Genomic DNA, 26,777 nt, shown 5'->3' on the forward strand with positions numbered 1-26,777 from the left:
TTGATATCATCAATCATGCTAAACCTCATCCAATAATTTTAAAATATTTGTTGGTTTAATTGACTATATACAATTCAATTTTACGAAATTTTACAAAACGAGCAAGGCAATGCATGTTGCACGGACTTTATCAAACCACAAGAACGTATGAAGCTGACTTCCTGTTTCCATCAAACTTTACTGTGAGTTGGCTCTAAGCCTACAAAAAGTACTGTTTGCTGTGATTATTGTCATATTCAGTTTAAGCGCATCCTGCTGAAAGTTGTTATAATAACTTAGTGCAATTTATAATTTTAAGGTTTGTTAAATCTATGTAATTTAGGTTGGCAATATTATGTGATAATAACAATAATCAACAGTACTGTATTGACGATTATTATTATATAAATACTTATATTTGTGTTCAAACTGCACGACCATTACGTACATAGCATCCAGAGGATCCAGTCATGCGCTCTCTATACTTCAAGCTCATTTTATGGTGACACACGCGTACGTATCGTTATTTACTTCTCAAATCATTGTTACCCTGGGTTTTTATTTTTTCCACTTGATAACCTAGTGATCTCGAGCTGTCCAAAACAATTATTTCTAATCACCCACAAGGTTATGGATGGTCAAACATTCACAACCACAAAACACCTTTGATATGTCTAGACTTTCACATAATTAGTATTCCATAAATTTCCACTCTCATTTATTAATACTATATTATAAATATGTACTATTGTAGTATAGCGTCAACATGTCACAAACGAAAATTTATTTTTCAACCACATTCTTCGACATCGCGAACAACGCAAGATAGCTTTAGCAAGAGTACAACTGCGAGTACGAAGTTTGACCGTTTCAGGGAATGACACGAGTCGTAGTCGACTTGTCAAAATGTTACTGTAACTGTAAACCATTCAAACGGTTGAAATTTTTATTTATACGTACCACTTGCACGTTGTAAAAATATTATTCTCACGGCACTTTAGGCAATCATGAAAAACAATTGTACGCCTTAAAACTCCCATTGACTACGCTTTTACCAATTAAAACCATAGATAACTAATTAAGTAATCCCTTGTCATCGACAGGTTGGGAAATTTCCTCGTCCGGGTGATTTGATCTGTAATCTACTTCAAGGCGTCGTAGTCATAGTTGTTAGTACTTACGAAAACAATCCTCGTTAATCGTAAAGATATATTTGTATGAATTTCTAAACTAAAACAACGAACAGTTCTTAATAACGTATATGGAACTCTCTCCAGTATCTTCAAAGTACGATCGAAACACAGATTCGAAAGCTTTGCTAAAATTAGCGATAATAGTAAACACAACAACTAGATTGGCCAACAAATGTCGTTTCCAGTATTTTTTCCACACGCGGCCTATAGGAATGTTGTAGTAAAACATTTGAACATAGTTGGACAGACAGTTAAAGATGAAATCGATGGTAACACCGATCGCAATCCTTTTCAGGAACTTATGTAACATTGGCTCCGTGGCAATGTTAAAACTTTGAAGCTGATAGGAAATGAAGTAGGCTTGACTCAAAATGAGGGTGTTGTATTCGAAAAGTATATCTTGAATTTCTAAATCAGCCTTTAATCGTCTGGCATGAGCTGTGTTCCATGGTAAAACCTGTAATCTTTGAAAACAACAGAATTTGTTTAAAGCTAAAACCATTTGTTTCCATAAGTTGAAGCGTAGTTTTTGGGTTGCCCTTTTTAAAAAGTTCAAAACCGCTGAAAACAATGAAAGACCGATGAAAAGCCAAATGCTTTTCACGTTTGTCTGCATTGTCCTATAAAGAAATATAACTCCACCTCGGATTACGTACACCAAAACAAAACTACGACCAGGATGAACGACCTCGGAACTTTTTCTCAACGCCATATGCCTGCAAAGCACTGTGGGAATAAGCGCTAGCAGTGGTGCTGTGGTAGCAAGCAAGAATTTGTACAAGTTCAGGCGAACATTATTAAACTCAGGAATGATAGTATACTTGTATAAATACGAAACTGAAAGACAAGATGTAAATTCCATAAGAACAAGTGTTATGATGTGACAGTTGGAATATGGAATATAAGGTTCGTTTACTCGAATGTTGTAAACGACGACAACTGAGGAGCATACTAACGAGAGGCTGAATAAAATAGCTGTAGGATATCTGTAGTAGCTATGAACATCGTAAACATTGAGCTGGAACGAAATCAAGTGATATATAACAACCAATTCGCAGAAGATTACTCCTAGATAAACTATGGATAAAAACTTTGCTTTAAATTCATTCCAACCGAATAATAAAATCATCGTGAATGGAAACCATGCATATACCAATATCGAATTGACGCAACCACCAAAGACGTGAGCACGCTTTACATACAACGGTAGCGTGTTGTTCTTTTTCTGCCATTGTCGACAACTGTTGGTCGTATTCATTGCCACGTAAACAAGCGTTATAGCAAACGCAATAGGGATGATTATGGCTACAATGATGCTAAAGTTTATCCACAAACATTTCCAAAATGACTTCCAAGCTTTTTTACGGGTTTCACAATAATCAAAATTAGTTACGCACTGATTTGCCTCACTTCCAAAATTTTCATTTATCATTTCATCGTAATTATTGTCGTCGTACTCTTTGTTAATAAAAGTATTTTGTGCATCATCGTCCACATCTCTAAACTCAAAACTACAACTGTCTTGTAAAGTTTCCGTATTGGAAGTCACTCTCGGTATATCCGAAACGAAGAGTGAACAAATCGACAAGGCAAACCCAATTATTTCCTCCAGCATCTTTTAAGTATGTTCAACCGACTAATCTATGAAAATAATTCATTAATTGTCCCAAAATGCAGATCTCTCATTCACTTTTATTTGAATAATCAAGTTTGAGAAATTGCGACACGATTCTTAGAAGTTCCTTAGCGGATCATGATTCATAAACAGGGGCGGATTGGAACTACGTCACATTCAGCACGTGACGAAGTTAAATGCTGCACAGCAGCGAAAAAAAATTAATCAAATTTTAAACGGCGTTAATTCAAATTAAAAACAATTTGCAGGGGGTGGAACGGAACATATGGGTCGAAAGGACCAAGAGCATTTTTCTATGCGTCGTTTGCAGGTTCGAATCTCGTCTAGGTAGGGTGTAGTTTGTTTCGATGTGTGGATGATCATGAATTCTTTATTCTAAAATCATATAAATTTTTTGTGCCTCACAACGGAAGCATTAGAAAAATAAACTATTGTCAGGGTTGGGGAAAGAATATGAGAAATTTGTGCAACAACGTGCACTCACTGAACAATGTTATTGTTTCCAAGAACTGGATTAAGCATGGTTTAAGGGATCAAGTGGCTAAAAATACTTATAATTCACTTGCGGGAGAAATACCCATAGCTAACCCGCACAGAGTCAGCAGGCCTTTAAGGCCCGGTTCAAACGTCGCATTTTACATGCGCCGAATCAAATGCAAGAATTATGTGCATGTAAAATGCGACGTTTGAATCAATTAAATTCGACGGATTTTAATTTAATGCGACTTTAGTCGCATATTCGACTGAGTTAGTCGAATATGCGACGAAAATTCGACGTTGATTCAAACGTCGCATTTTACATGAGCCGAATTTAATGCATAATTTATTTTAAAATATTTCTAAGCAAAATCAATTATTTCCATGCTAAATGCCATGCGCAAAGTTATAAAAATGGCGGCAGCGAGTGATGCTAATGGCCCTTGTATTTCTTGCACAAGTTTAACAAAATACACTTGTTTAAAGTGCAAAAATTTATATGTGCAAGGTGCTCTATTTTGAAGACGACGAAGAGTGTTGGTTGGAAAGCAGGACGAGCGGTTTCTCGTTGCGATGCATGTTTTCATGAAAAGATTAGTGAGGAAGTCGATCAAGAAAGTGGTAGGAGTTCATCTTTCGGGCGAGCATACGTTCGTTTGGACTGTCCTCTTGTGAGAGCACCGAAGGCGAAGTTATGGGTCCAACTGAAAGGTATGTATGTAAGTTATGAAGTATGAAATCCATTTATGGTATGTAAATATGCTATGGTATTTTATAGTATCATTGAGCATTTTATTTATTATCTGTTCTTTGCATGGTCGATAGTTTGAAATTTTGATTAATTACAAAAAATTGAATGAGTAAATCATGTTAAATTTAATTTAACTTTGTTTCTTTTTAGTGTGGAATATGATGAGTTTGAACATGATATACTTGATCAGTCAAATGACGATAGTGATTTGAAAGAAATTGATGAAAAGAGAAAAAAGAGATCTGGCCGTAAGTCTACTTGGAACCCTGATGATGTAAATGATTTAATTGACATCGTTGTGAACAGTGATTATTACAAAAGAAAACTTATATTCACAAATACAAAGTGCCAACGAAATAGTGAGATTTATGGGGAAATTTTAAGAGAACTGAAAAAGAGAGCTTTAGCAAGAGGTAGCGAGTTTAAGTTCAGTTTAAAGCAGTTACGTACAAAATTCAAGAAATGTGTTAGTGACTGTAAGCATGCTGCGCTTACAATTAAAAATGCATCTGGAATCAAACGTTTTCAAGAGAGTCGTGGTCTTGGGGACTGGTTTAAAGCATTGTATCCTGTAGTAAAGACCAGAGATTCTTGTAATCCAGGTCTGGCCATAGAGCCAGATACTTTTGGAGCATCGCCAAGTCCATCTAATTCTGAAGCTTTAGATGATGATGAAACGTTAAGATCTTTGGAAGAAAAAGATGATGGTAGGCTTTTTGTTCCTATTAAAAAAACGAAAAGATGCAATACAAAGCAGAAGCTTGAGGATGCTGTGGTGGAAGTAGTAGGACTCATTAAAGAAACCATACGCAATGATTCATCAAAAGAAATGCTTAACTTCTTGCGAGAAGAGATGGACAAATCACGGGAACATGAATTGAAACTGATTCAGCTGTTGAACACATGTGGTGATAATTGCCAACAGCAGTCAAGCAAATCAAATCCTCTCTCTGGTAATATACACAGTTTTGACAATGGACAAATGGTTGCAAACTACAGCCAGTACCATGGCACATATGATTCAAACACATTTAGTCAACAAGGATTTCCTCTGCAACCAGTTGCATCTTTCACACAATCAAGTTTCACACCATGTACATCAGCTCAAGGTTATTATGATAGAAAGATATATGAGAAATTATAATTATATAACTATTACTCATTGCTTAAAAAATGGTTTAGACAAAGTTGATTAGCATTGAGACTTTCATCAGTTCAGATTATTTGTAGTTTGTTGTATACTTTTTGTATATGGCAATGGCATTTTAGTTGAAGAGCTTCATAAGGAACACCAAATACTTTGAACTATTATACAGTTAATTTTGTTGAGTTTTCATTCAGTTATGTTGCATTATATCAATGCCATTTCTATTCTAGTGTCAAAGATATTTTAGTTTTTTGTTTGTCAATTGCAGTTTGTATGGTATTGGTATTTAAAAATTATTAATAGTGAAACAGGTTTATAAAAGCATTGTATCTTTTATTGTCATAAATGCATTAGTCTTGGATAATACATAAAATGCTTGTAAAACAAAATATGTAGGTTGTGAAAAGATACAATAGCTCAAATCACTACTACACATCAAGTTGTCTTCGTGTTTATTAATATCCAACAGGACACTAATTGTGTCATCTCATTAACTAACATTAACATCAAATAATATATAACATACAAGCATACAAAACACTTTAATAAGGTAATAAAGTTAACCAATTTGTGAAAGTTTTCCACTCATGAAACATACTGCTTCAGTATTAAGTCAACAAACTTTCCCAGTTTCCTTTTCTGTCCACAATTTACCAGATAGTGCATTTCTAATTTTTTTTCTTTTGAAACATCTGGGGTTTTGACATTTTCTCATTTGCAACAGTTTTCGTACTTCTTCTCTGTCTCTTCTCTCGTTGTTGTCAGGGTTAAATGTCAGGTCCAGCTTTTTAGAAATTGTATCTCCTCGCATGATACAAATATTGTGAAGAACCATGCATGCAAGAACCGAAATGCGAACATGGTCCATGTTGCCTTCATTTTTCCTTAAGAGCACTCGCCATCCCTTTCAGTTGCCCAAAAGCACATTCAGTTACCATTAGTGCTCTACTTAGTCTGTAGAAGTATTTTTGTATGGGACTAAGTACAGCATTTGAGTACGGTTTCATTAACCAGTTACGAAGTGGAAAGGCTGAGTCAGCCAATATTAATGGTGGTATTTCAACTTTGTCAACATGTTTGTGCATGCTTGGTATCATGCCTTCTTGAATTGAATTCCACAAGTTTGTAGACTGGAAGATGATAGCATCATGGGAATTCCCAGGAAAACCGCAGCTACCCACACAAATTGGTAGTTAGAATCAACCAAGGCCATTAAAACAATGGAATAAAAATTCTTGTAGTTATGATATTCTTTGCACGCTTGAAGACCACCGGGGGCATTTCATAGGAACATGACAACCATCCAAAGCAGCCCAGCTACAGGAAATTGCCATAATTCTTCCATGTCCACGATTTTTTCTCGAAATCAGTCTGACATTTCGGCATGTTTTGAAACTGTTTCATGCCATAAGTATTCAACGAGAAGTTGACATACCTGCTGCACAATGGTGCTCACCGTTGATACTCCTCTTCCTGACATCTCAGCGATGGTGTAAAAGTAATCTCCTCGTCCCAATCTGTAAAGGCATATACCAAGTCTCTCCTCCGGAGAAATGGGTTCCTCTGTGACAGTTTGCTTTTGAAGTATAGGTCGAATACGACTTAAAATAAAAAGAAAGGTTCCTCGAGATACACGAAATGTTTTTTTGAAACGAAAATCAGAATAAACACTCCAAACTTTCTTCCACCAGCCGGAATTTCTATCATGTCTTCGACAAGATCGATAAAGAGGGCTACGTATGAAGGCATATTTTTGACCAATTAACAGTAGCAAAATATGGAAAATTTGCAGAAGCCGCCGTCTCCTTTCTAATACTTTATTTGCTGCAACATGCATCAATATTCGCCTTCTCCTATTAACACGAATCATATTTGAAATGCACAAACTCAACATTTTCCTGTCCGCCATTTTAGGAAATTAGTACAAGAAAATGAATAAACATGAAAAAGTGGAAGCATAACTATAATAAATGCGACTATTAAATTCGACGTCTGAATCAAACTACGCATAAAACTATTTTAGTCGACTAAAACTCAGATTTGATTCGGCGCATGTAAAATGCGACGTTTGAACCGGGCCTAATTGTGCTGAATTTGGAGACTAAAATCTGTCTCTTGATTGGTTTATTGCCGTTGTGCTGACTAACGAGCCGCCGTTTTTGCTGAAATTCAGCGCAGATTAAAGTGCTTATCTCATTTTTTTTTCGAATTTTCTTATTGCTTCTTCAAAAGTAATCTAAAACTTATATTACAATTTTTTCATGCGCTGCATTGTTTTCGAATTATTATTGATCAAATATGAAATTTGACAGTAAAAGTTGATAATTGGCATAGGGCCTGGATCATACGGTGGCTCACAAGGGCCACCACACAAAATAAAAATATTAATACACACACAAAATAAAAATACACACGCAAAATAAAAAAACACACACTAAATAAAAATACACACACAAAATAAAAATACACACACAAAATAAAAATACACACACAAAATAAAATACACACAAATATATACACACAAAATACACACACACAAAATAAAAATACACACACAAAATAAAAATACACACACAAAATATGATTGCGGGCGCTTGCAGTGTCGGCTTACTCGGAATTGCTCGTAATTGATCGCATTTGTTTTCAAAGTTCTAATGGTTCCAACTTCCAGAGTATATAACAAAATTCACTGATTTCACTGTGATCAATTATTTCAAAGTTGCTTACGATATTGCTCCCCGTATTCTGGTTAAAATTAAGGTTAATGTGTTGTCTTTGAAAGGACATTATTGCTCTAGCCTGTCCTGTATTTGTTATAAACAGCTTTGGGGTACTTGAAGTTGAAGTTAACGGACTTGCAGAGCTCGAAGGGCAACTGCTTGAAGAGACGCTACTCGTCATTGACGCTTCAGAACATTTTGGCAAAGAAGTTAATCTTCCCAAACGCACACCGCATTTGTGACAAAAAGAAGCTTCGTCAAGTGATTGTGCACCACAGTTGGCACAAAACATAATTATGCCAGGATTATGCAAGAGCTTGCTTTCGATTCCTTTCCAAATGTAATTTCAAATGTTTCGCAGTTGAAACAGTTAAATACGACGACAAGTCGACCACATCTTAAAATCACAATTAGTAAATTACACATATCTGATTACAAACTGATAATATGATAGTCAGACCATCCGACACTGCAAGCGCCCGCAATCATATTTTGTGTGTGTATTTTATTTTGTGTGTATTTTTATTTTGTGTGTGTATAATGTATTTTGCGTGTGTATTTTTATTTTGTGTGTGTATTTTTATTTTGTGTGTGTATTTTTATATTGTGTGTGTATAATGTATTTTGTGTGTGTATTTTTATTTTGTGTGTGTATTAATATTTTTATTTTGTGTGGTGGCCCTTGTGAGCCACCGTAGGATCAAGTCTCTGTGACGTAACTTAAGGAACAAGTCAAGCGCTTGTTATCAACGATTAGATGGCGGAGTTGAATTCTGATTCGGAAAGCTCTCATAGTTCGCAATGTGATTCGGAGTATGATTATATTCCCGGTTATGTCATCGAAGATGAAACAAGGAACATTAATGACCAGGAATATAATATAATAGATGAAAATCACGGCGAGTCCGAGTCCTATCTATACGCTGATGAACCAATGGCCGAACAAGCATGGTATGAAGACTACGTGGAAAAGTCAAATGAACATAAAAAGCAACTTGAAATGCTACAAAAAAGACTTGATCACACAGTTGAGTTGAGTTCTTGGTGAGTAATAAAATTTCTAATTTCAATTCAACTTATGAAATGTATTTCAATTCAGGTTTCAAGTTATGAAATATAGACATAAACGTGCAATTTTCTATTCAAGATTACCATCGCTTTTTATTTACTTTTGGGTAAAAATTGTTAAAAGATGCTCGATTACAATTTTTAATGTGATTTTCTTTATTGATCAGGTGCAAGTGTGGTTTTTGTCAAGTTACACTTCTTCAGAATCCTCTAGAGGCCTGGTGCTGCCAAGAACTTAAGTCTGTAGCTGAAAGCTTAACACACCAGTCGGTTCTGGCAGATCTGTCAACTATTCCATGTTGTGTCACTCTACACCCAGGTTTCAGACCAGTTTGTTTGGAAAAGTGGTCGCTAAAAATGGCTGCTAGGAAATACAAAACCAGAGAACAAAGACGATACAGAGAAACAGGATCTGAAAACATGTATGATAGCATATTATGTTATTTCCCAGTATTTAAGTATATTTTAGTGTTATGACACATTAGTAATGATTTGGCTTTATATTCAGGTTTTTACAATGTGTTGCATACAGAGAATTCACATCTATGATTTATGGATGCTTAGGAGAAGAAAGAAGACCATTACCAGCATGTGCATACCATGCAATAAGATCAAAATTTAATGATAAAAAGTTGGAATTTAGAGGGTACGAAGAAAATGAAATAAATGAGTGATGTGAAAATTAAGTTTTCCTATTTTTTGGGCACTCTGCCACATGTTTGTGACCTTTCATTGGCTTCTTGCATGTCAAACATTTTGGCTGACTTTTTCTTTTGAAACTGCCACTTTGACTGACAGCTGAATGGCACACTGGTAGCTGCTGGCATGAAACAAAACATTTTCATTATTTAAAATGATTTTCAAACCATGTTTAGCTACCACATCTTATATAATCATTATTAATTACCTGGAATTGAGGGAGGGACATCATTGACCACAATGCATTTTCAACGGACCTGTTTTAGTAACACCTCAGCTCTGGGTTGCTTTTGCAGCATGACATTCATTGATGGTGGGGACATTTCTTTCAAAAGATTTTGTGAATTTGATAATGCGTCTTTGTCTTTTATTGACAGCATCACACTCTCAAATAATTCATCCACATACTCTAAAAAGAAATTATTGTCATATTCAATACTATGAAATGATGCAAAGCAACACATTTAGCAACAACTTACCAAATTTGGACTTAACTCTGACATCCCTCACAGTTCCTTCACCATTTTTAAACTTTGGATACACTACATTTATTTGGAAAGTGCCATCATTCTTCATCTTTACATCACGCCTTAAGTTGTTGTTGAAGTGGATGGATGCCAAAATGTGTCTTAAACAATAAAGACTTGAGGAAGTTGCAAAACAACTAACATTGTCATATTGGAAATTTTCGCCCACCTGCAATACATTCCAACATAGGAATAATGAATCATTTTTGGAGCAAAATGATTCAGGACAGAATGGAATCCTTCCAAACAACTTGTTTGAGCAACTGGTGAAGCCTGGTGAATTGACTTCATCAGCTGTGGATTTAACAATTTAGCACTAAGCTTTTCATGAGCAACTGAACCTTAAACATTACAATTAAGAATGATGATAAACTGTTAGGGAAGTTATCTTTAAATAATGCCTTCACAAACCTTCTAACAAATATTCCCTTGGTTTAATATCAGGGCCATGAAAACAACTTGAAAACAGTGGATTATCCAAATTGGTGTGCTTGTCTACTATGTGACTCAGGAAAGATTTGAACTTTGCCCAAATTACTTTGCCATCACAATAATAAACAGCCGAATACTTAGTCGGTGTCCATCGAGCGCGTTTTCTTGCAACAACATTCACCCAGATTTTACGTCTTCGCTTCGCTTCAGGACGCTCATCACCGTAAAATGGTATGCGGTGAAGAGAAATTCTTTCCGCAGAATTTGCTCGGTTTGAACAGCCGAAAACTGCACATCTATCAGGCATTTTGATGCAGAGCCGTAGTAAATAAAGTAGAAATTATAGCAAAAGACACACTTCAGAAATACTCCTGTCCTTATGTTACGTCACATACTTCTCGATTCAGGCTCTCATCAAGCAAATTGAACGCGCAGCAATTTTCTTCATTATTGCTGATTTTGAGAAAAGAAACGCATTTATCTCATAAACGAAGCCATCAATCAGAAAATTGTAAAGTAACTTTTACAATGATTTTTTTACCTCAATCAGAAAATTCGAAAAAAAAATTGTGAGATAAGCACTTTAAGATTGTTGATAGCCGAGGTTTTACCTTTGAGCTTCAAAACCAACAATATTAATGAGAAGCATGGCATCTTTCACTGATTGAGTCAAAGATGCTTTCACGAGGAAAGATGAGACTTTTATGGCTCAACTCTACGGAGAGATGTTGGATTGCCTGAAAGTCAAAAGCATTGTTACCAACGATAATTTGTTGGATCATCTCAGTGTTGATATTTTCCGAAATATCAATGCCGAATTTTACATACCGCAGAGTGCCAAGACAAAGAACACAAATTTGGTTGCCTTAAGGTTAGAAAACTTATGACATGCTATGCATGCATGCTTACACAAGAATATATAAGCAAATACAAATTGACTTTATGTGATGCCCGATGGATTTGTCATTTGTGGTTTATTTATGTGATGCCAAACAAAACAAATTTTCGAATTTCGATCATATTTAAAACGTTTCTATTGATTTATTTCTTGATGTGTTCAGTAGTATACTTAAGATAAGATATACAAAAATGAACTGAAGCATGATATTTGAAATTTACATAACATTATTTCAGATCTGCTACAAATGGCAACTACTTCTATAGTTCATTGTCAATTCTACTTGTTGGTGACAACTCTGTGGTGACTATTTTGAGGCTGATGACCACTATAGAATTATTTTTATATGCTGATTATTATGCAAAACATCCATGTTTTTCAAATCTTTTTGAAACTCAGCATAACAAACACTTTGATTCTATCTCAAGCATGGTGGCCATGTCAGTCTCTTTTGAAGCTATTGATAGGGCTGGAAGTGGTTGCTCTGTTGCTGAACTGGTCAGGGCAGAAGCTGTGTTAAATGAAAAAGATATGGCATGGACTGTGTTTGTTTGTTTGTGGCACTCTCTTCAGTTACATCCTGTGGCATTTTTTCTTATTATCCTGACATATACTCTAGTGCTTATAGGTGGAATTTATTATTTAAACAAAGAATTGAACCTCTAATTCTATCTAGGGCTTGTGCTTCCACTAGTAATTATTTGCGAGTTTTGTTTTGCTTTGAAGGCTTAGCTCCTCAAGAAAATGCATTCAAACACAATCATTATGCATCTTTGATACTTGGTGGGAAGGAAACTAAAAAAAAGGGAAGTAGTCACTTGTCACAAGCTAAAAAACCCAGTATACAAACAAAGTTGAGGTTTACACCTTCTGGTCCTACTGAGACAACTATGACATCTAAGGCTCATCCATGTAATATATCTCACAGTAGTTCTTTGGTTCCTTGTGATGCTTCTTCTTCTATTTCATTTTCTACATTGCAATTACCAGATAATAAAGCTGCAAATGCTGGTTTGACTAGATATCCATATGATGTTGGTTTTTATAGAGAAAAGGTGAGAGGTATGGAAATTCATGAAATTGAAAATCTTGTGAAGAATGTATTCGTACCTGATGAATGCTATGAATTTTGCATGTAGGTCCTTTCGACATGATTGGCTGAAGGATTATCTTTGATTTTCGTATTCTCCAAGTCTTAATGGTGCTTTTTGCTTACCATGTGTTTTGTTTGGTGATAGGTTTCCCTCCAAAAACAGTCGAATTAAAATATTTTTTCTGAGCCAATAGTACATTGGCCTGATGCGAAAAGTGCAATAAAAAGGCTTATAAGTACATCATCAGGTCTTGATGTTCACACTTCTGCTCTTCTTAAGGACATCTTGGATCAGAGTTCCGATAAAAGCCAGCCAATAAACGTCATGATTGACAGTAACTTAAAGAAAAAGATTTCAGAGAATAGGAAAAAATTAATTTTAGTAGTTGATACCATCATTCTTGCAGGTCGCATTCAGTTCCCACTTAGAGGTCATCGGGATGATTTTCAGTAACATCCTGAAGTTGGTGAATATTCTGAAAAGCATGTAGGTAATTTTATTGAATTATTAAACTTCCGTGTTCGTGCAGGGGACACCATTTTGGAAACGCATCTTAAGCATCATGATAAAAATGCCTCCTACATTTCTAAAACTACTCAGAATGAGTTAATTAGGTGTTGTGGTCAATTCATCACTGAGCAGCTTCTAGTTGAAGTAAAGAAGAGCACGTTTTATGCATTGATTGCTCACGAAACATGTGATATTTCTAATAAAGAACAGATGTCTTTGGTTTTGCGTTTTGTTTACGAGGAGTTCAACATATATCTGGGAAGGACCTTGCATCTGTGATTTTGAAATGTTTAAACGAAGAGTTGAATTTGGACATTTAGGACTGTCGTGGGCAGGGGTATGATGGTGCTGTTGCTGGATGCATTAATGGTCTTGCTGCAACGATTAAGAATTTGAATGAGAAAGCCATTTACACATATTGTTTCAGTCACAGATTAAATCTTAGTATTTGTGGGACTTGTGCTTTTCAGTATGTAAGAAATGTTTTGAAACATGTGAAGGAAGTTGCTAACTTTTTCAACTCTTTCCAGGGCAGACAACTAATTTTAGAGAAATGCATTGGAGTGCACTGTCCAGATTCTGCAAAAAAGAGGTTGAAAAGTGCTTGTAAGACAAGATGGGTTAATCGTATTACTAGGTTAGATACTTTTGAAGAACTGTATGTTGCCATTGTTTTTTCCTTGGAAGAAATGAGTTTTAACGTTGAAGGCAAGTGTAATCGTGAGACCTCTAGTAAAGCTTCCCCTCTGCTACATCTGTTGACATCTTTTGATTTTATTGCAGCACTCGTAATAACTAGATGTATTTTTGATCTTACTCTTCCAGTTACTCAGTAACTTCAGTGTTCTACTAATGATATTGCTGACGGTTTGAACTTGATTGAGGCATTATAAAAATTGTCGAGAACTGTAAGAAATGAAGTCGATGTTTATCATGCTAACTGGTACAGTATTGCATTGATGATGGCAGAAAAGGTGGGTGTTGAAGAGAAAAACCTAGAACTTGTGGTCGTCAGACAATTAGAAGTAATGTTCCGTCAGAATCTGTGTCTGATTACTTCAATAAAACAATTACCATTCCTTTAGATGATCACTTGTGTTCTGAGTTAGAAAAAAGGTTTGATTCATCTGCAACTAGCATATATTATGGCTTGTTTTTAATTCCATCCAAGTTACTTTTGTGTCTTTCTTGTGGTGTTTCTTGGATGGAAAAATTTTATTCATTTTCTTCTTTGTTCTAGGATGATCTTCCAAATCCAATGGCTTTAGGCTGTGAACTTGATCTCTTGCAAAAATACTGGGAATCGTCTTCTACAACGTGTCTTCCTGAAAATGTCTGTTCTACTTTAAAGTAGGTAAATTTTCCAGGCTTTGAGAACATAAAAGTATTGTTAAAGATCTTAGGTACTATTCCAGTCACTTCTTGTGAGTGCGAGAGGTCGTTCTATGCTTTGCGAAGATTAAAGAACTATACAAGAAGTAATATGGCTGCTGACAGGTTAAATGGGCTTGCTTTATTGCATATTCATCAGGACATTAATCCAGATATAGAAAAGATTATAGATCTTTTTGCAAAAGACAAAGACAAAAGAAGAATTAAACCAGCTTTCTAGTTCGGAGTGAAAGTTTTTGATGCCTTTTTTAACTCTTGACTGTAAAGATGACTGCCGCTAACCTCAGTCAATATAAACACAAACAATCGTTCTCAGGAGTTTACTTACCTGGACGATCGACATCTACAAACATTTTTTTGCTTTTTTTGTTGACAACTTCATTTGATAAATTGACATAAAATCGTTTGCATAATAATCAGCATATAGGTAGGACTAGACCATTATAAAATGAAATTCCATATAAAAGTTGATGAAGCGTAAAGAATTTTTTTAGGCTAAGTTTGAAATGAACCAGGCCGTCCATGTCGGAAGCCCTCAAAGCATATTTTTCTGCGAGTTTCCTAGGCATGCTGATGAGCTCTGATATTGAGCGAAACGGTCAAAAATCGATGATTTATGAGCAAGAATGTTAGCTCATTCCAGTAATAAATATTTTAGAAAACCAACTGCAAAAATGCAGGAAATAGCGTTTTTCGCAATCCAATTATAAAATTTTACCGAGGGAACATGCTCCTGGACCCCCCTAGAAAAGTCGCGCAAACGGTGCGACATTGTGCCTAAGTTCATATACGAAGCTGGATCCGACCCTGTTCATAAACGATAGCAAAATTAGCAAACACATGCATTATACCAATATCTAATGTGTTATTAAAAATTATATTAGTACCGTCAATATTATTCTTATAAATAGTGATAATCAACAATTATTGGATGATGTTGAGTATGATATCAAGAGTTATTCAGACTAGGGTCAATGCTATCTGTCGAATATTTGATTAGTGTAGGTAAGGATTGTTTAAGGAGGTTCAGGGAAGATAGTGTAAGGAAGTGCAGTTTAATATAGGAAACTCAATGAATATTGTGTAATGTCCTAACATGAACAAATATTTAAACAGAAAAATCGTATTTTAGTTCATACTAATACATGCTACAAATTCGTCATATAAATCTTTTCCATACATATCCTCTTTTGTCTAGTTGATTAATGAATAATTACATTGCTTGTGTATTCTTGTAAACTTTGTGGTGTGGTGGTATTAGTAATTACTTTATTGAAAATTACTTTTGTTCTCGCAGTCTTTATACAGTGTTTGCATGTATGTGCCGATTCTCAACATGAAAATAACATAAATTCTTTTTACTACACAGTAAAAAGAAAAGGGCCATTTTAGCCCCATGAGGTCGTTTTGGCTTTTGAAATTGCTAGCCGTATTGGCTAACAATAAGGGCTAAAACAGACAATAGAGCCGTTTTGGCTCCATGACGGTTGTTTTTGCTCTACAATTGGTGCCAAAATAGAAATATACGGGCCAATTTGGCCCCATGAGGTCGTTTTGGATTTTGAAATTGCTAGCCATATTGGCTAACAATGAGAGCTAAAACAGACAAGAGGGGCCGTTTTGGCTCCATGAGGGTTGTTTTTGCTCTACAACTGGTGCCAAATTGGTTCGAGAGCAACTTGATGACTGCATCGAATCGGGTGACACAATACAAATATGGCGGCCAACTATTTCATGATGCACGCGCGTTTCGATTGCTGTTTTCACTATGATAACGGCCGTAGATGACTATGATATTGCAGGAAAAATAATATTCTATTATCATTCAAAGTATAGAGTTTTTGAAGACGACCATTTGCTTTGTTTGTAATGGTTTTTAAAGTGATTCAATTGTCGTAGGAGTGAACGGCAGAAAACAAATTATGTCAGGTATTGTCTAGTACGAATGTATTTTTTGCATTTTAGCAGTTTTAATTGCTTTTGAACAAACTAAATCACATATTATGACAAAGATATGATATTTTAGTTCTCAAAAAATTTTTGATAGGCAATATTTCACAATGTGATGATATTTATTATGAACATACACACTGCATCTTTTAAATCAGTAAATATAGGTCTCCTTGCAATTGAAATCAGTTGTATTGCTTTCAGCTGCGACCGATATCGTGGTAAAATGTTACCCAATGTGTAGTAAACAAGTCCTATGTCAAATATAGAAAACAAGCAAATTAGTTTAGAATATTTTTAAAGTTGATTTGCAATTTGTGTTTTGTGAACATGAACTCATTTGTGCAACACTTTGTGGCAACACTTTGCTGCAACACTTTGGACAAAAGTCAAAATTATAGTAAATTAATTAGGGAGGAAAGGATTAGGTCAGACAATAAATCTGATATAATCTGCAAAGATTAATAAATGTGGCTGATGTAGACCTATAAGTACTGCACCTAGTTTATGTTTTCCTGTCTTGCTTCCCAGGGGATTGACAATTTCTACTTCATCATAATATAATATAATTTGAAGAGCAGTAGGATCGATGGAAAACAAAGGATGGCTTTTAAATTCATTGCCATCACAATAATCTGATAACAGCCCATCTTGTCTTTGGTGTGAATGCAAGACCTAAATAAGTGTATATATATATATATATATATATATATATATATATATATATATATATATATATATATATATATCACCACAGTAAAATGGTGACCCTGCACTTGGGACACAGGGTATATATATATATATCATTTATATTCTTGAAATAAGTTTGTTAAAAATTGAAGCATTGGAGTGCCCAAATGGTGAAAAATATTGTGAACAAACATAAATTTGGGCAGAAAAGCCAGTCAGCTGCTATATCTAGAATAGCATGCTGTGTATGTCACTAGTTTATTTATGTTTAAGTAACCTGATCTAATATGGCTGGATCTTGCAGCATTTGCTCAAGGCTCTTAAGAAGAGGAATTTCGATGACTTCATCTTGTTTTGGGACTGTTCTTCTTCCAACACCAATTCTTTTCTGAACATGGGTGATTCCCAAGACCCTTTGTTTTGGTTCCTTCGGAAAAACAAAGATTTAAAATGACAATTAAAAACACTTGAAAAAAATTTGACATGGCAGATAAATGCTTTTATAAACAAAGTATGAATTTCTGTCTATAGGTCTAATTTACTGAAAACCTACAACCACTACCATAACATCTCTAAAAAAGTTATCTTGTTGCGCAAGTACAAGCCATTTTTCTAAAACTCACTAAGTCACTTCATATGGAAAAGCTCAACACATGCCTTGCACGTGAATCACTGTGCAAGCCAGCCGCGCACGCGCAATCGCCGCAATGGTCTATTTTATCTTTTTTTTTATGGTCTATTATTTAAAAAAGCAGCAATAATGCATATGATAAATCTCCATTCTGTACTCTAATAGGTAAATAAGCTCAAATTTTTCTTAAAGAAATTTTTTCTTTATAATTTACTATAGACATCAGTGGGAGGTCGGGAAAATTATTTTTCTGCAAAGCGATCATTTCAGCGGAAATACGTCATTTGGCCGCCATTGTTTTGGCGTCCTCGCCCCAGTAAAGTTAGCCGCTCCAGTTATTATAGAACTCAATGGTCATTTCACTTACTTGCTGATCGTTTTTGTAGTCTAGTCGTAACATTTGCACCGAACTTCTTGCAATGCCTTCATTTAAAGATTTAACCACCTCTGAATTGTCCACGTTATTGAAAAAGAATGGAGTGGATAATGAAGTCATTGAAAAATTTCAAGGTAGTTGTTGTAAATATTTATATGTTAGTATGACGCTTTTTATGAAAACCTAGAAGACATTGCTAAAATTTTGATATGCAGTGGAAAATTTCTCCCAAGTTAGACATAACCAGAGGCGAAACTAGAACGTTAATTGGGGGGGTATATATTCATATATTCAGCTCTGCCCTGCTGATTTCTTTTGTTTGCGATGTTAATTTCAAAAGAAGTCAGCAGGGCAGAGCTGAATACATGAATATTTACCCCCCCAATTAACGTTCTAGTTTCGCCCCTGGACATAACAGTTATCTTTGAAATATTCTAGGACATTTCTCATATATATAACGCTTTAATTCATTGACACCGTTATGGTTTATTTTCATACAGTGTTTGCATGTATGTGCCGATGCTCAACATGAAAATAACATAAATTCTTTTTACTATGTGGGATTTTCTACCAATATGACGACCGATGAAAGCACTCTATTGGCTTAGCCCTTCAGTCTTCTACCGGCGTAGAGGTTTTAAAATTGTATTCGTGATGTGGTTATAAGGTCTGTTTTTGCGCATTTACCTTAAATATATGTAAACATTACTTCAGTAAGAGATTGCCTGAAACACTAAAAAATGGGGCGTCTTTAGTTTGTCATATCTCAACATCAAATGCATGTCCCACTCATATCCTGCCATTAATTTGCATATTTTATGCTATTAGATAGTGAAGATTGTTTCATAAAAATCGTCGTTTTTACTCTATCCATGAACAATGAATGATTGAAACGCCATTAGAAAAATTGTGTTTGTTCTTGTGTACATATTGTTTCCATTTATGTTTAGGGTACTGACAAGAAAGCATCAGATACGTCATTACGATCTTGAAAAAGCTGAAGAAACCGTCGCGTCTAAAACAGCGCAGAAGGATGAATTATTGAAAGTGGTAAATTATCTACGTAGACAGTAGACTTTTTCCCAAGCATTCAAAAACTTTCGTCACCTGATGGAGGTTTATATCCATCGTCAATTTAAGTAGCCGTCCATAATTTGGTGTTTTGATGTTAAGTACTTTTTACACATGCAAAAGATGAAAGTTTTAAATGGAATCCTTATTACTTTCAGTCTGTAGACACAATGAATTATCTTATTTCAACGTTTTCGAAAGTATTTCGAAGAGCGTTGTCTATGCAACAAACCCTTCGAGATCCCGATTTATAATTGGTAAATTTTCGTATATTATGGGTATTAACATTTGGCGATCTCTTATTTTCACACAACTGCATTTTTTATCATCGTAAAACCATGCAATTTTATCGACATTCGGCGAAGATCTTTCATTTCCTATCAGCATCGTCTATCTTTAAGTGTATTTATGGTAACAAATTCAAATGAAATTAAAAGTCCACTTTTATACAGCCACCTATGAAATAAGCACCCACTTGATACCTAGCAACAAATATATATTTACTGGGGGCTAACGGCACTGCAGCTATCACATTCAGGCTTGTGTCAAAGGCGCGCTTCTGGGATTGTTCGCTTTTCCCGGAAATGTTTGCCAGTTAATCAAACAGCTCCATTAAAATGGTCCCTTATTTTAGAACAAGTTGCACACAACAGTATTATCGTAATCGGAAATTATTTTTGACCGTTCAGTTAGCCGCAAAACAATTCAAAAAACCTACCCTCTCTTGTTTAAATCAAAAGCTCTATGTATATTGATTAAAACTTTGATCTGCTATTGTATTGTGTGTTTACGATGTTGAATTCAAGATATCTAAATCACTTAATTGAAGTACTTACTTATCTCAGACAGAGGATGGCGAAGAAGGAAAGAAAAGTGGTTTGTGGAAAGGACTTTCTTCAAAAATATTTGGTGGCGACAATCCCGAGGCGCGGGAAGCCAAACTTCAAACTTTAGAATTTCAAATTGAAGAATCAGAAAATGCTGTCACTGATGCGCAACAAGAGATGAGGTTTCTCAGTTTTATGAAAATAACTTCATTTTGTCAAGTGGATTCGAATGCAATTGACAAAAGAAACATGTTATTAGCGAAACCGAATATTGCTATTTGTCTCCTGAAAAGGCGTTTGATTGGCAATTCACCTCGATGATTAACTTACGACGAGCTTTATGTATAGAATTGATGATAATTTTGTGGTTATAGAAGTGATCGTACTGATGTAACTTTCGATCTTTTTTATTTTTAGTTCATTCACTAAAATGGCGGACAAAGATTATGAACAATTTCAGAAACAGCGTGACAGTGACGTGAAGAATATTTTGATCTAACACATAAAAACACAGTTAAAGTTGTGCAAACTGGTAATTATGCAAGATATAAAAGCTATGTTTAGGGATCCCAAAGTCTGTTTTTTGTCTGGTGGATTGAAAAATGAACGCCGTTTTGATTTTATTTTCAGGGAATATCAACTTGGGAAAACATGAGTCTTACACTTGCACATTCAAAGTTTTACACTTGCACATTCAATTTTCTCGATTTTGGTAATGGTGCGAAAAATTTCCATTTAGCCACAATAATTTTATTTTGGTCCAATCGTGTTATTAGTGATATATTCAATTGTAATTTGGAATAAATTTGTGTAGATGTGATTATTTTCAATTAACGATTACATTACCTAATTGTGCATGTATAATTTTCTATGCTGTTGTTTCTTTGTAATAAAAACCAAAAGAAAATTGTTAAATACAAAAATTGACGTCAAAATAAGAGTTTCCTTCTTCAAAAAGCTTGGAAAATAATTTTACTAAGAATGACGAAAAGCATTTCTTAATATTCGCGACATACATCAAGTGCTCACAACGCTTTTTTTAATGAGACATAAATGATAGTTCATCGTTCTCTGAAATTTAACAAGAACGTTGGATCGACTAAACGCATATACTCAACAGAATGGAGCAATTTCAGCTCGGGTCTGTAATAATATCCTATTAAAATAGCGTACGCGATTATATGAGAACAATTCTAGGCCGGGCAAGGCTGAAAATATTCACGCATGCGTAATTGCGTACCTATTGCTTATGATGACGACAACAAACTAACGACAACTGGCGATCACGCCTCGGACGAGCTTCGTAAATTTCAGCAAGGTCTAAACACCGATCATATAATGACATAAAATTTCAGACTGTAAAATAGCCGGAGCCGGAGTTATAACCCGGAGTTCAGAATTGACAAGAGGCCGGAACCAGAGCTGAAAAACCATAATTTGCTCAGCACTAGATGAGGGTTAAAACATTCAACTTAACTTGAACATGAACACATGAGTGACAAAAACTTGTTTAAAAGGACTGATCTGGTACGTAAAACCAAAGTAGTGAGACATTTAATTTATAAACTACGGCGAAATTTACGACAAAATTTAGGTTTGAACCAAGTATATTTTAATCAACTCTTTATTTTACTTATGCAACTAAGGCTGAAGCTGTCGACGATTCGCTAGAAAAAAAATAGTTAAGGATTAGTTGAAAAAGTTATCAGATTTGTGTATGAGGCATAAATGATAAACAGTAGTTAGCAGTGTACGAACCCCGGTATTTTAACTTACTCGATGCAAAAACTCTCCTTATCCTGGCCTAACCATACATTTAGTACGAAACAGAAACCAATTAATACATTGTAACATATGTACACAAGCAGAGAATACAAAGCCCACTTGCAAAACAAATGTTTTTTCAATAGCAATATGTTGGCTTTAAACATATTTACAATCATATTTAATTAAAGCAGAAGAACTAGAAAAAAGCGTCTGACAGGGACAAATTAAAGAAGCTTTAAAGAATGTTCTACATTGTTATGTTTTAATAATATTTCAGTTAGTTCAGATGTATAATAAAACAATTATTGAATTCGACTTTCCCATGTTATCAAGAATTATTCAGATCTCGATTAATGTGATCCTCTTTCCTTCGGCAGATAACATTGACCTCGGTCTGAATAATTCTTGATATCATCAATCATGCTAAACCTCATCCAATAATTTTAAAATATTTGTTGGTTTAATTGACTATATACAATTCAATTTTACAAAATTTTACAAAACGAGCAAGGCAATGCATGTTGCACGGACTTTATCAAATCACAAGAACGTATGAAGCTGTCTTCTGTTTCCATCAAACTTTACTATGAGTTGGCTCTAAGCCTACAAAAAGTACTGTTTGCTGTGATTATTGTCATATTCAGTATAAGCGCATCTTGCTGAAAGTTGTTATAATAACTTAGTCCATATTATATTATCAACACAAATGTGCTTTTGTGCATTTTAAGGTTTGTTAAATCTATGTAATTTAGGTTTGCAATATTATGTGATAATAACAATAATCAACAGTACTGTATTGACGATTATTATTATATAAATACTTATATTTGTGTTCAAACTGCACGACCATTACGATGCAGTCAGGATGCTCTCTCTATACTTCAAGCTCATTTTTAAGATGACACACGTACGTTACGTTATTTTCTTTTAAAATCATTGTTACCCTGGGTTTTTGATTTTTCCGCTTGATTACCTAGTGATCTCGAGCTGTCCAAAACAATTATTTCTAATAACCCACAAGGTTATGGATGGTCAAACATTCACAACCACAAAACATCTTTATTATATGTCCAGACTTTCACATAATTAGTATTCCATAAATTTCCACTCTCATTTACTAATACTATATTATAAATATGTACTATTGTAGTATAGCGTCAACATGTCACAAACGAAAATTTATTTTTCAACCACATTCTTCCACATCGCGAACAACGCAAGATAGCTTTAGCAAGAGTACAACTGCGAGTACGAAGTTTGACCGTGTAAAGCCCGGTTTCCATATGATCGTTTCTGTCGTAAGGATCGTCTTTGTCGCTTGCAATTTGTAGAAGCGACAGAGACGATCATATGGAAACGCTCAACTCAAACGACAAAAGTGATCCTTAAGCCCGGTTTCCATATGATCGTTTCTGTCGTAAGGATCGTCTTTGTCGCTTACAATTTGTAGAAGCGACAGAGACGATCATATGGAAACGCTCAACTCAAACGACAAAAGCGATCCTTACGTTAGAAACGATCCTTGCGTATCGATCGTTTGAGATAGACTAGAGTTCTATCCTTGCGACAGAAACGACCGGAAACACCTTTTACGCGCTTGCATTTTTTTAATGGAAACCGGTGCAAAACGATCGTTACGCCAGAAGCGACTTGATATATCCCATGATACATCCGTAATTCCATGAGCGAGATTCCGTATTCAAAGATGGCGGCTATCAACTTTAATTCTACGTCTTCATTTATGGAAGAAGTACAGAAGTATGATTGTTTATATAACAAATTTTCGAAATATTAAAACCCAAAAACGATGTTTTCTTTTTTTCTTTCGCTCTCTTCTTCTCAGCACACGCAAAAGAAAATAACACGCTACAAGTCTTCCTCTTCGATTGACTGCCGCCATTTTGAACACATCATACAGTAAGTGTATGGTGACTAGTTCAAATTAGATACGATGCATACGATTAATGGAAACCAGTTCATCGCAATAATCGCCTCTGTCGTTTGATCACCGCAGGGGACTTTTTTTAAAAGACAGAAACGACTCTAGCGACAGAAACGATCATATGGAAACCAGGCATTAGGGAACGACGCGAGTCGTAGTTGACTTGTCAAAATGTTACTTTAACTGTAAACCATTCAAACGGTTGAAATTTTTATTTATACGTACCACTTGCACGTTGTAAAAATATTATTCTCACGGTACTTTAGGCAATCATGAAAAACAATTGTACGCCTTAAAACTCCCATTGACTACGCTTTTACCAATTAATACCATAGATAACTAATTAAGTAATCCCTTGTCATCGACAGGTTGTGAAATTTCCACGTCCGGGTGATTTGATCTGTAATCTACTTCAAGGCGTCGTAGTCATAGTTGTTAGTACTTACGAAAACAATCCTCGTTAATCGTAAAGATATATTTGTATGAATTTCTAAACTAAAACAACGAACAGTTCTTAATAACGTACATGGAACTCTCTCCAGAATCTTCAAAGTACGATCGAAACACAGATTCCAAAGCTTTGCTAAAATTAGCGATAATAGTCAACACAACAACTAGATTGGCCAACAAATGTCGTTTCCAGTATTTTTTCCACACGCGGCCTATAGGAATGTTGTAGTAAAACATTTGAACATAGTTGGACAGACAGTTAAAGATGAAATCGATGGTAACACCGATCGCAATCCTTTTCAGGAACTTATGTAACATTGGCTCAGTGGCAATGTTAAAACTTTGAAGCTGATAGGAAATGAAGTAGGCTTGACTCAAAATGAGGGTGTTGTATTCGAAAAGTATATCTTGAATTTCTAAATCAGCCTTTAATCGTCTGGCATGAGCAGTGTTCCATGGTAAAACTTGTAATCTTTGAAAACAACAGAATTTGTTTAAAGCTAAAACCATTTGTTTCCATAAGTTGAAGCGTAGTTTTTGGGTTGCCCTTTTTAAAAAGTTCAAAACCGCTGAAAACAATGAAAGACCGATGAAAAGCCAAATGCTTTTCACATTTGTCTGCATTGTCCTATAGAGAAATATAACTCCACCTCGGATTACGTACACCAAAACAAAACTACGACCAGGATGAACGACCTCGGAACTTTTTCTCAACGCCATATGCCTGCAAAGCACTGTGGGAATAAGCGCTAGCAGTGGTGCTGTGGTAGCGAGCAAGAATTTGTACAAGTTCAGACGAACATTATTAAACTCGGGAATGATAGTATACTCGTATAAATACGAAAGTGAAAGACAAGAGGTAAATTCCATAAGAACAAGTGCTATGATGTGACAATTGGAATATGGAATATAAGGTTCGTTTACTCGAATGTTGTAAACGACGACAACTGAGGAGCATACTAACGAGAGGCTGAATAAAATAGCTGAAGGATACCTGTAATAGCTATGAACATCGTAAACATTGAGCTGGAACGAAATCAAGTGATATATAGCAACCAATTCACCAAAGATTACTCCTAGATAAACTGTGGATAAAAACTTTGCTTTAAATTCATTCCATCCGAATAATAAAATCATCGTGAATGGAAACCATGCATATACCAACATCGAATCGACGCAACCACCAAAGACGTGAGCACGCTTTACATACAACGGTAGCGTGTTGTTCTCTTTCTGCCATTGTCGACAACTGTTGGTCGTATTCATTGCCACGTAAACAAGCGTTATAGCAAACGCAATAGGAATGATTATGGCTACAATGATGCTAAAGTTTATCCACAAACATTTCCAAAATGACTTCCAAGCTTTTTTACGGGTTTCACAATAATCAAAATTAGTTACGCACTGATTTGCCTCACTTCCAAAATTTTCATTTATCATTTCATCGTAATTATTGTCGTCGTACTCTTTGTTAATAAAATTATTTTGTGCATCATCGTCCACATCTCTAAACTCAAAACTACAACTTTCATGTAAAGTTTCCGTATTGGAAGTCACTCTCGGTGTATCCGAAGCGAATAGTGAACAAATCGACAAGGCAAACCCAATTATTTCCTCCAGCATCTTTTACGTATGTTCAACCGACTAATCTATGAAAATAATTAATTAATTGTCCCAAAATGCAAATCACTCATTCACTTTTATTTGAATAATCAAGTTGAAGAAATTGTGAACGTTCCTTAGCGGATCATGATTCCTAAACGATAGCAAAATTAGCAAACACATGCATTATACCAATATCTAATGTGTTTATAAAAATTATATTAGTACCGTCAATATTATTCTTATAAAAAAAGATAATCAACAATTATTGGATGAGGTTGAGTATAATATCAAGAGTTATTCAGACTAGGGTCAATGTTATCTGTCGAATATTTGATTAATGTAAGGATTGCTTAAAGGACACTTGCAAGCTAGAAGACAACTTGATTTTATTGCAATGCCTATAGCGTGAAAATAAGACGCACCAAGTTTCAAAGTCGTCCGCAAAATATTTTAAAAGATATTTAGGGTAATAATCGGTAAAAACACGATATTCTATGACCATTGCTAAAACACCGTGTGATTGTTTAAGTTTGGGAACTGGGAAAGAGTGACGTTCATGTTTGTAAATGTAGATCGTCCAGGTTTATGGAAAGCCATAGCTGTCTTAGGTCGTGCAAATTTATTTCAATGGGTGCTATGACCATTATACGCGGTGCTTTGACCATTATACGCGGTGCTTTAATCATTATACGCGGTGCTTTGACCGTTATACGCGGTGCTTTGACCATTATACGCGGTGCTTTGACCATTATACGCGGTGCTTTGACCATTATACGCGGTGCTTTGACCATTATACGCGGTGCTTTGACCATTATACGCGGTGCTTTAATCATTATACGCGGTGCTTTGACCGTTATACGCGGTGCTTTGACCATTATACGCGGTGCTTTGACCATTAACGCAGTGCTTTGACCATTATACGCGGTGCTTTGACCATTATACGCG

General features: G+C 35.3%; 6 protein-coding genes and 3 long non-coding RNA genes across 13 annotated transcripts; 5 read left to right on the plus strand and 4 right to left on the minus strand.

Annotated features, from left to right (window-relative positions):
* Positions 1-648: 648 nt before the first annotated feature.
* LOC124456304 lies at positions 649-2,909 on the minus strand. The gene has a single exon (XM_047006781.1). The coding sequence runs from the start codon at positions 2,785-2,787 to the stop codon at positions 1,210-1,212; it is 1,578 nt and encodes a 525-aa protein (XP_046862737.1). The 5' UTR covers positions 2,788-2,909; the 3' UTR covers positions 649-1,209.
* A 1,021-nt stretch (positions 2,910-3,930) lies between these two features.
* LOC124456305 lies at positions 3,931-5,364 on the plus strand. Its single transcript, XM_047006782.1, has 2 exons — positions 3,931-3,996; positions 4,187-5,364. Exons 1-2 carry the CDS (start codon positions 3,980-3,982, stop codon positions 5,178-5,180), a joined length of 1,011 nt encoding a protein of 336 aa, XP_046862738.1. The 5' UTR covers positions 3,931-3,979; the 3' UTR covers positions 5,181-5,364.
* Positions 5,365-8,549: 3,185 nt separating this feature from the next.
* On the plus strand, positions 8,550-9,653 carry LOC124456307. Its single transcript, XM_047006785.1, has 3 exons — positions 8,550-8,947; positions 9,139-9,393; positions 9,480-9,653. The coding sequence occupies exons 1-3, from the start codon at positions 8,661-8,663 to the stop codon at positions 9,643-9,645; spliced, it is 708 nt and encodes a 235-aa protein (XP_046862741.1). The 5' UTR covers positions 8,550-8,660; the 3' UTR covers positions 9,646-9,653.
* Positions 9,654-9,742: 89 nt separating this feature from the next.
* Positions 9,743-10,998, minus strand: LOC124456306. Of its 2 annotated transcripts, none has more exons than XM_047006783.1 (5): positions 10,609-10,997; positions 10,367-10,538; positions 10,150-10,298; positions 9,879-10,079; positions 9,743-9,791 (listed from the first exon to the last, which is right to left on the minus strand). In XM_047006783.1, exons 1-4 carry the CDS (start codon positions 10,934-10,936, stop codon positions 9,919-9,921), a joined length of 810 nt encoding a protein of 269 aa, XP_046862739.1. In that variant the 5' UTR covers positions 10,937-10,997; the 3' UTR covers positions 9,743-9,791; positions 9,879-9,918. The 2 variants fall into 2 exon arrangements, with proteins under 2 accessions (XP_046862739.1, XP_046862740.1); XM_047006784.1 differs by having other exon boundaries at positions 9,758-9,788; positions 10,609-10,998.
* Positions 10,999-11,210: 212 nt separating this feature from the next.
* On the plus strand, positions 11,211-12,306 carry LOC124456310. The gene is made up of 2 exons (XM_047006788.1): positions 11,211-11,500; positions 11,764-12,306. Exons 1-2 carry the CDS (start codon positions 11,334-11,336, stop codon positions 12,191-12,193), a joined length of 597 nt encoding a protein of 198 aa, XP_046862744.1. The 5' UTR covers positions 11,211-11,333; the 3' UTR covers positions 12,194-12,306.
* A 1,370-nt stretch (positions 12,307-13,676) lies between these two features.
* LOC124456313 lies at positions 13,677-15,005 on the plus strand. The gene is made up of 3 exons (XR_006952215.1): positions 13,677-14,105; positions 14,217-14,247; positions 14,372-15,005. It is a non-coding gene; the product is annotated as an uncharacterized LOC124456313 (long non-coding RNA).
* Positions 15,006-16,041: 1,036 nt separating this feature from the next.
* LOC124456311 lies at positions 16,042-21,003 on the plus strand. 4 transcript variants are annotated; one of them, XR_006952212.1, is made up of 6 exons: positions 16,042-16,452; positions 18,181-18,304; positions 19,121-19,220; positions 20,087-20,250; positions 20,486-20,600; positions 20,699-21,003. It is a non-coding gene; the product is annotated as an uncharacterized LOC124456311 (long non-coding RNA). The 4 variants fall into 4 exon arrangements; XR_006952213.1 differs by lacking the exon at positions 16,042-16,452 and adding an exon at positions 18,026-18,115; XR_006952210.1 differs by lacking the exon at positions 16,042-16,452 and having other exon boundaries at positions 18,026-18,304.
* On the minus strand, positions 16,474-17,585 carry LOC124456312. Its single transcript, XR_006952214.1, has 2 exons — positions 17,441-17,585; positions 16,474-16,727 (listed from the first exon to the last, which is right to left on the minus strand). It is a non-coding gene; the product is annotated as an uncharacterized LOC124456312 (long non-coding RNA).
* A 2,673-nt stretch (positions 21,004-23,676) lies between the features above and the next one.
* LOC124456314 lies at positions 23,677-25,930 on the minus strand. The gene has a single exon (XM_047006790.1). It carries the CDS (start codon positions 25,848-25,850, stop codon positions 24,273-24,275), a length of 1,578 nt encoding a protein of 525 aa, XP_046862746.1. The 5' UTR covers positions 25,851-25,930; the 3' UTR covers positions 23,677-24,272.
* Between the last annotated feature and the right edge of the window lie 847 nt (positions 25,931-26,777).

The sequence above is a fragment of the Xenia sp. Carnegie-2017 genome, unplaced genomic scaffold (genome assembly GCF_021976095.1).
Source record: "Xenia sp. Carnegie-2017 unplaced genomic scaffold, XeniaSp_v1 HiC_scaffold_45, whole genome shotgun sequence".
Taxonomy (NCBI): domain Eukaryota; kingdom Metazoa; phylum Cnidaria; class Anthozoa; order Malacalcyonacea; family Xeniidae; genus Xenia; species Xenia sp. Carnegie-2017.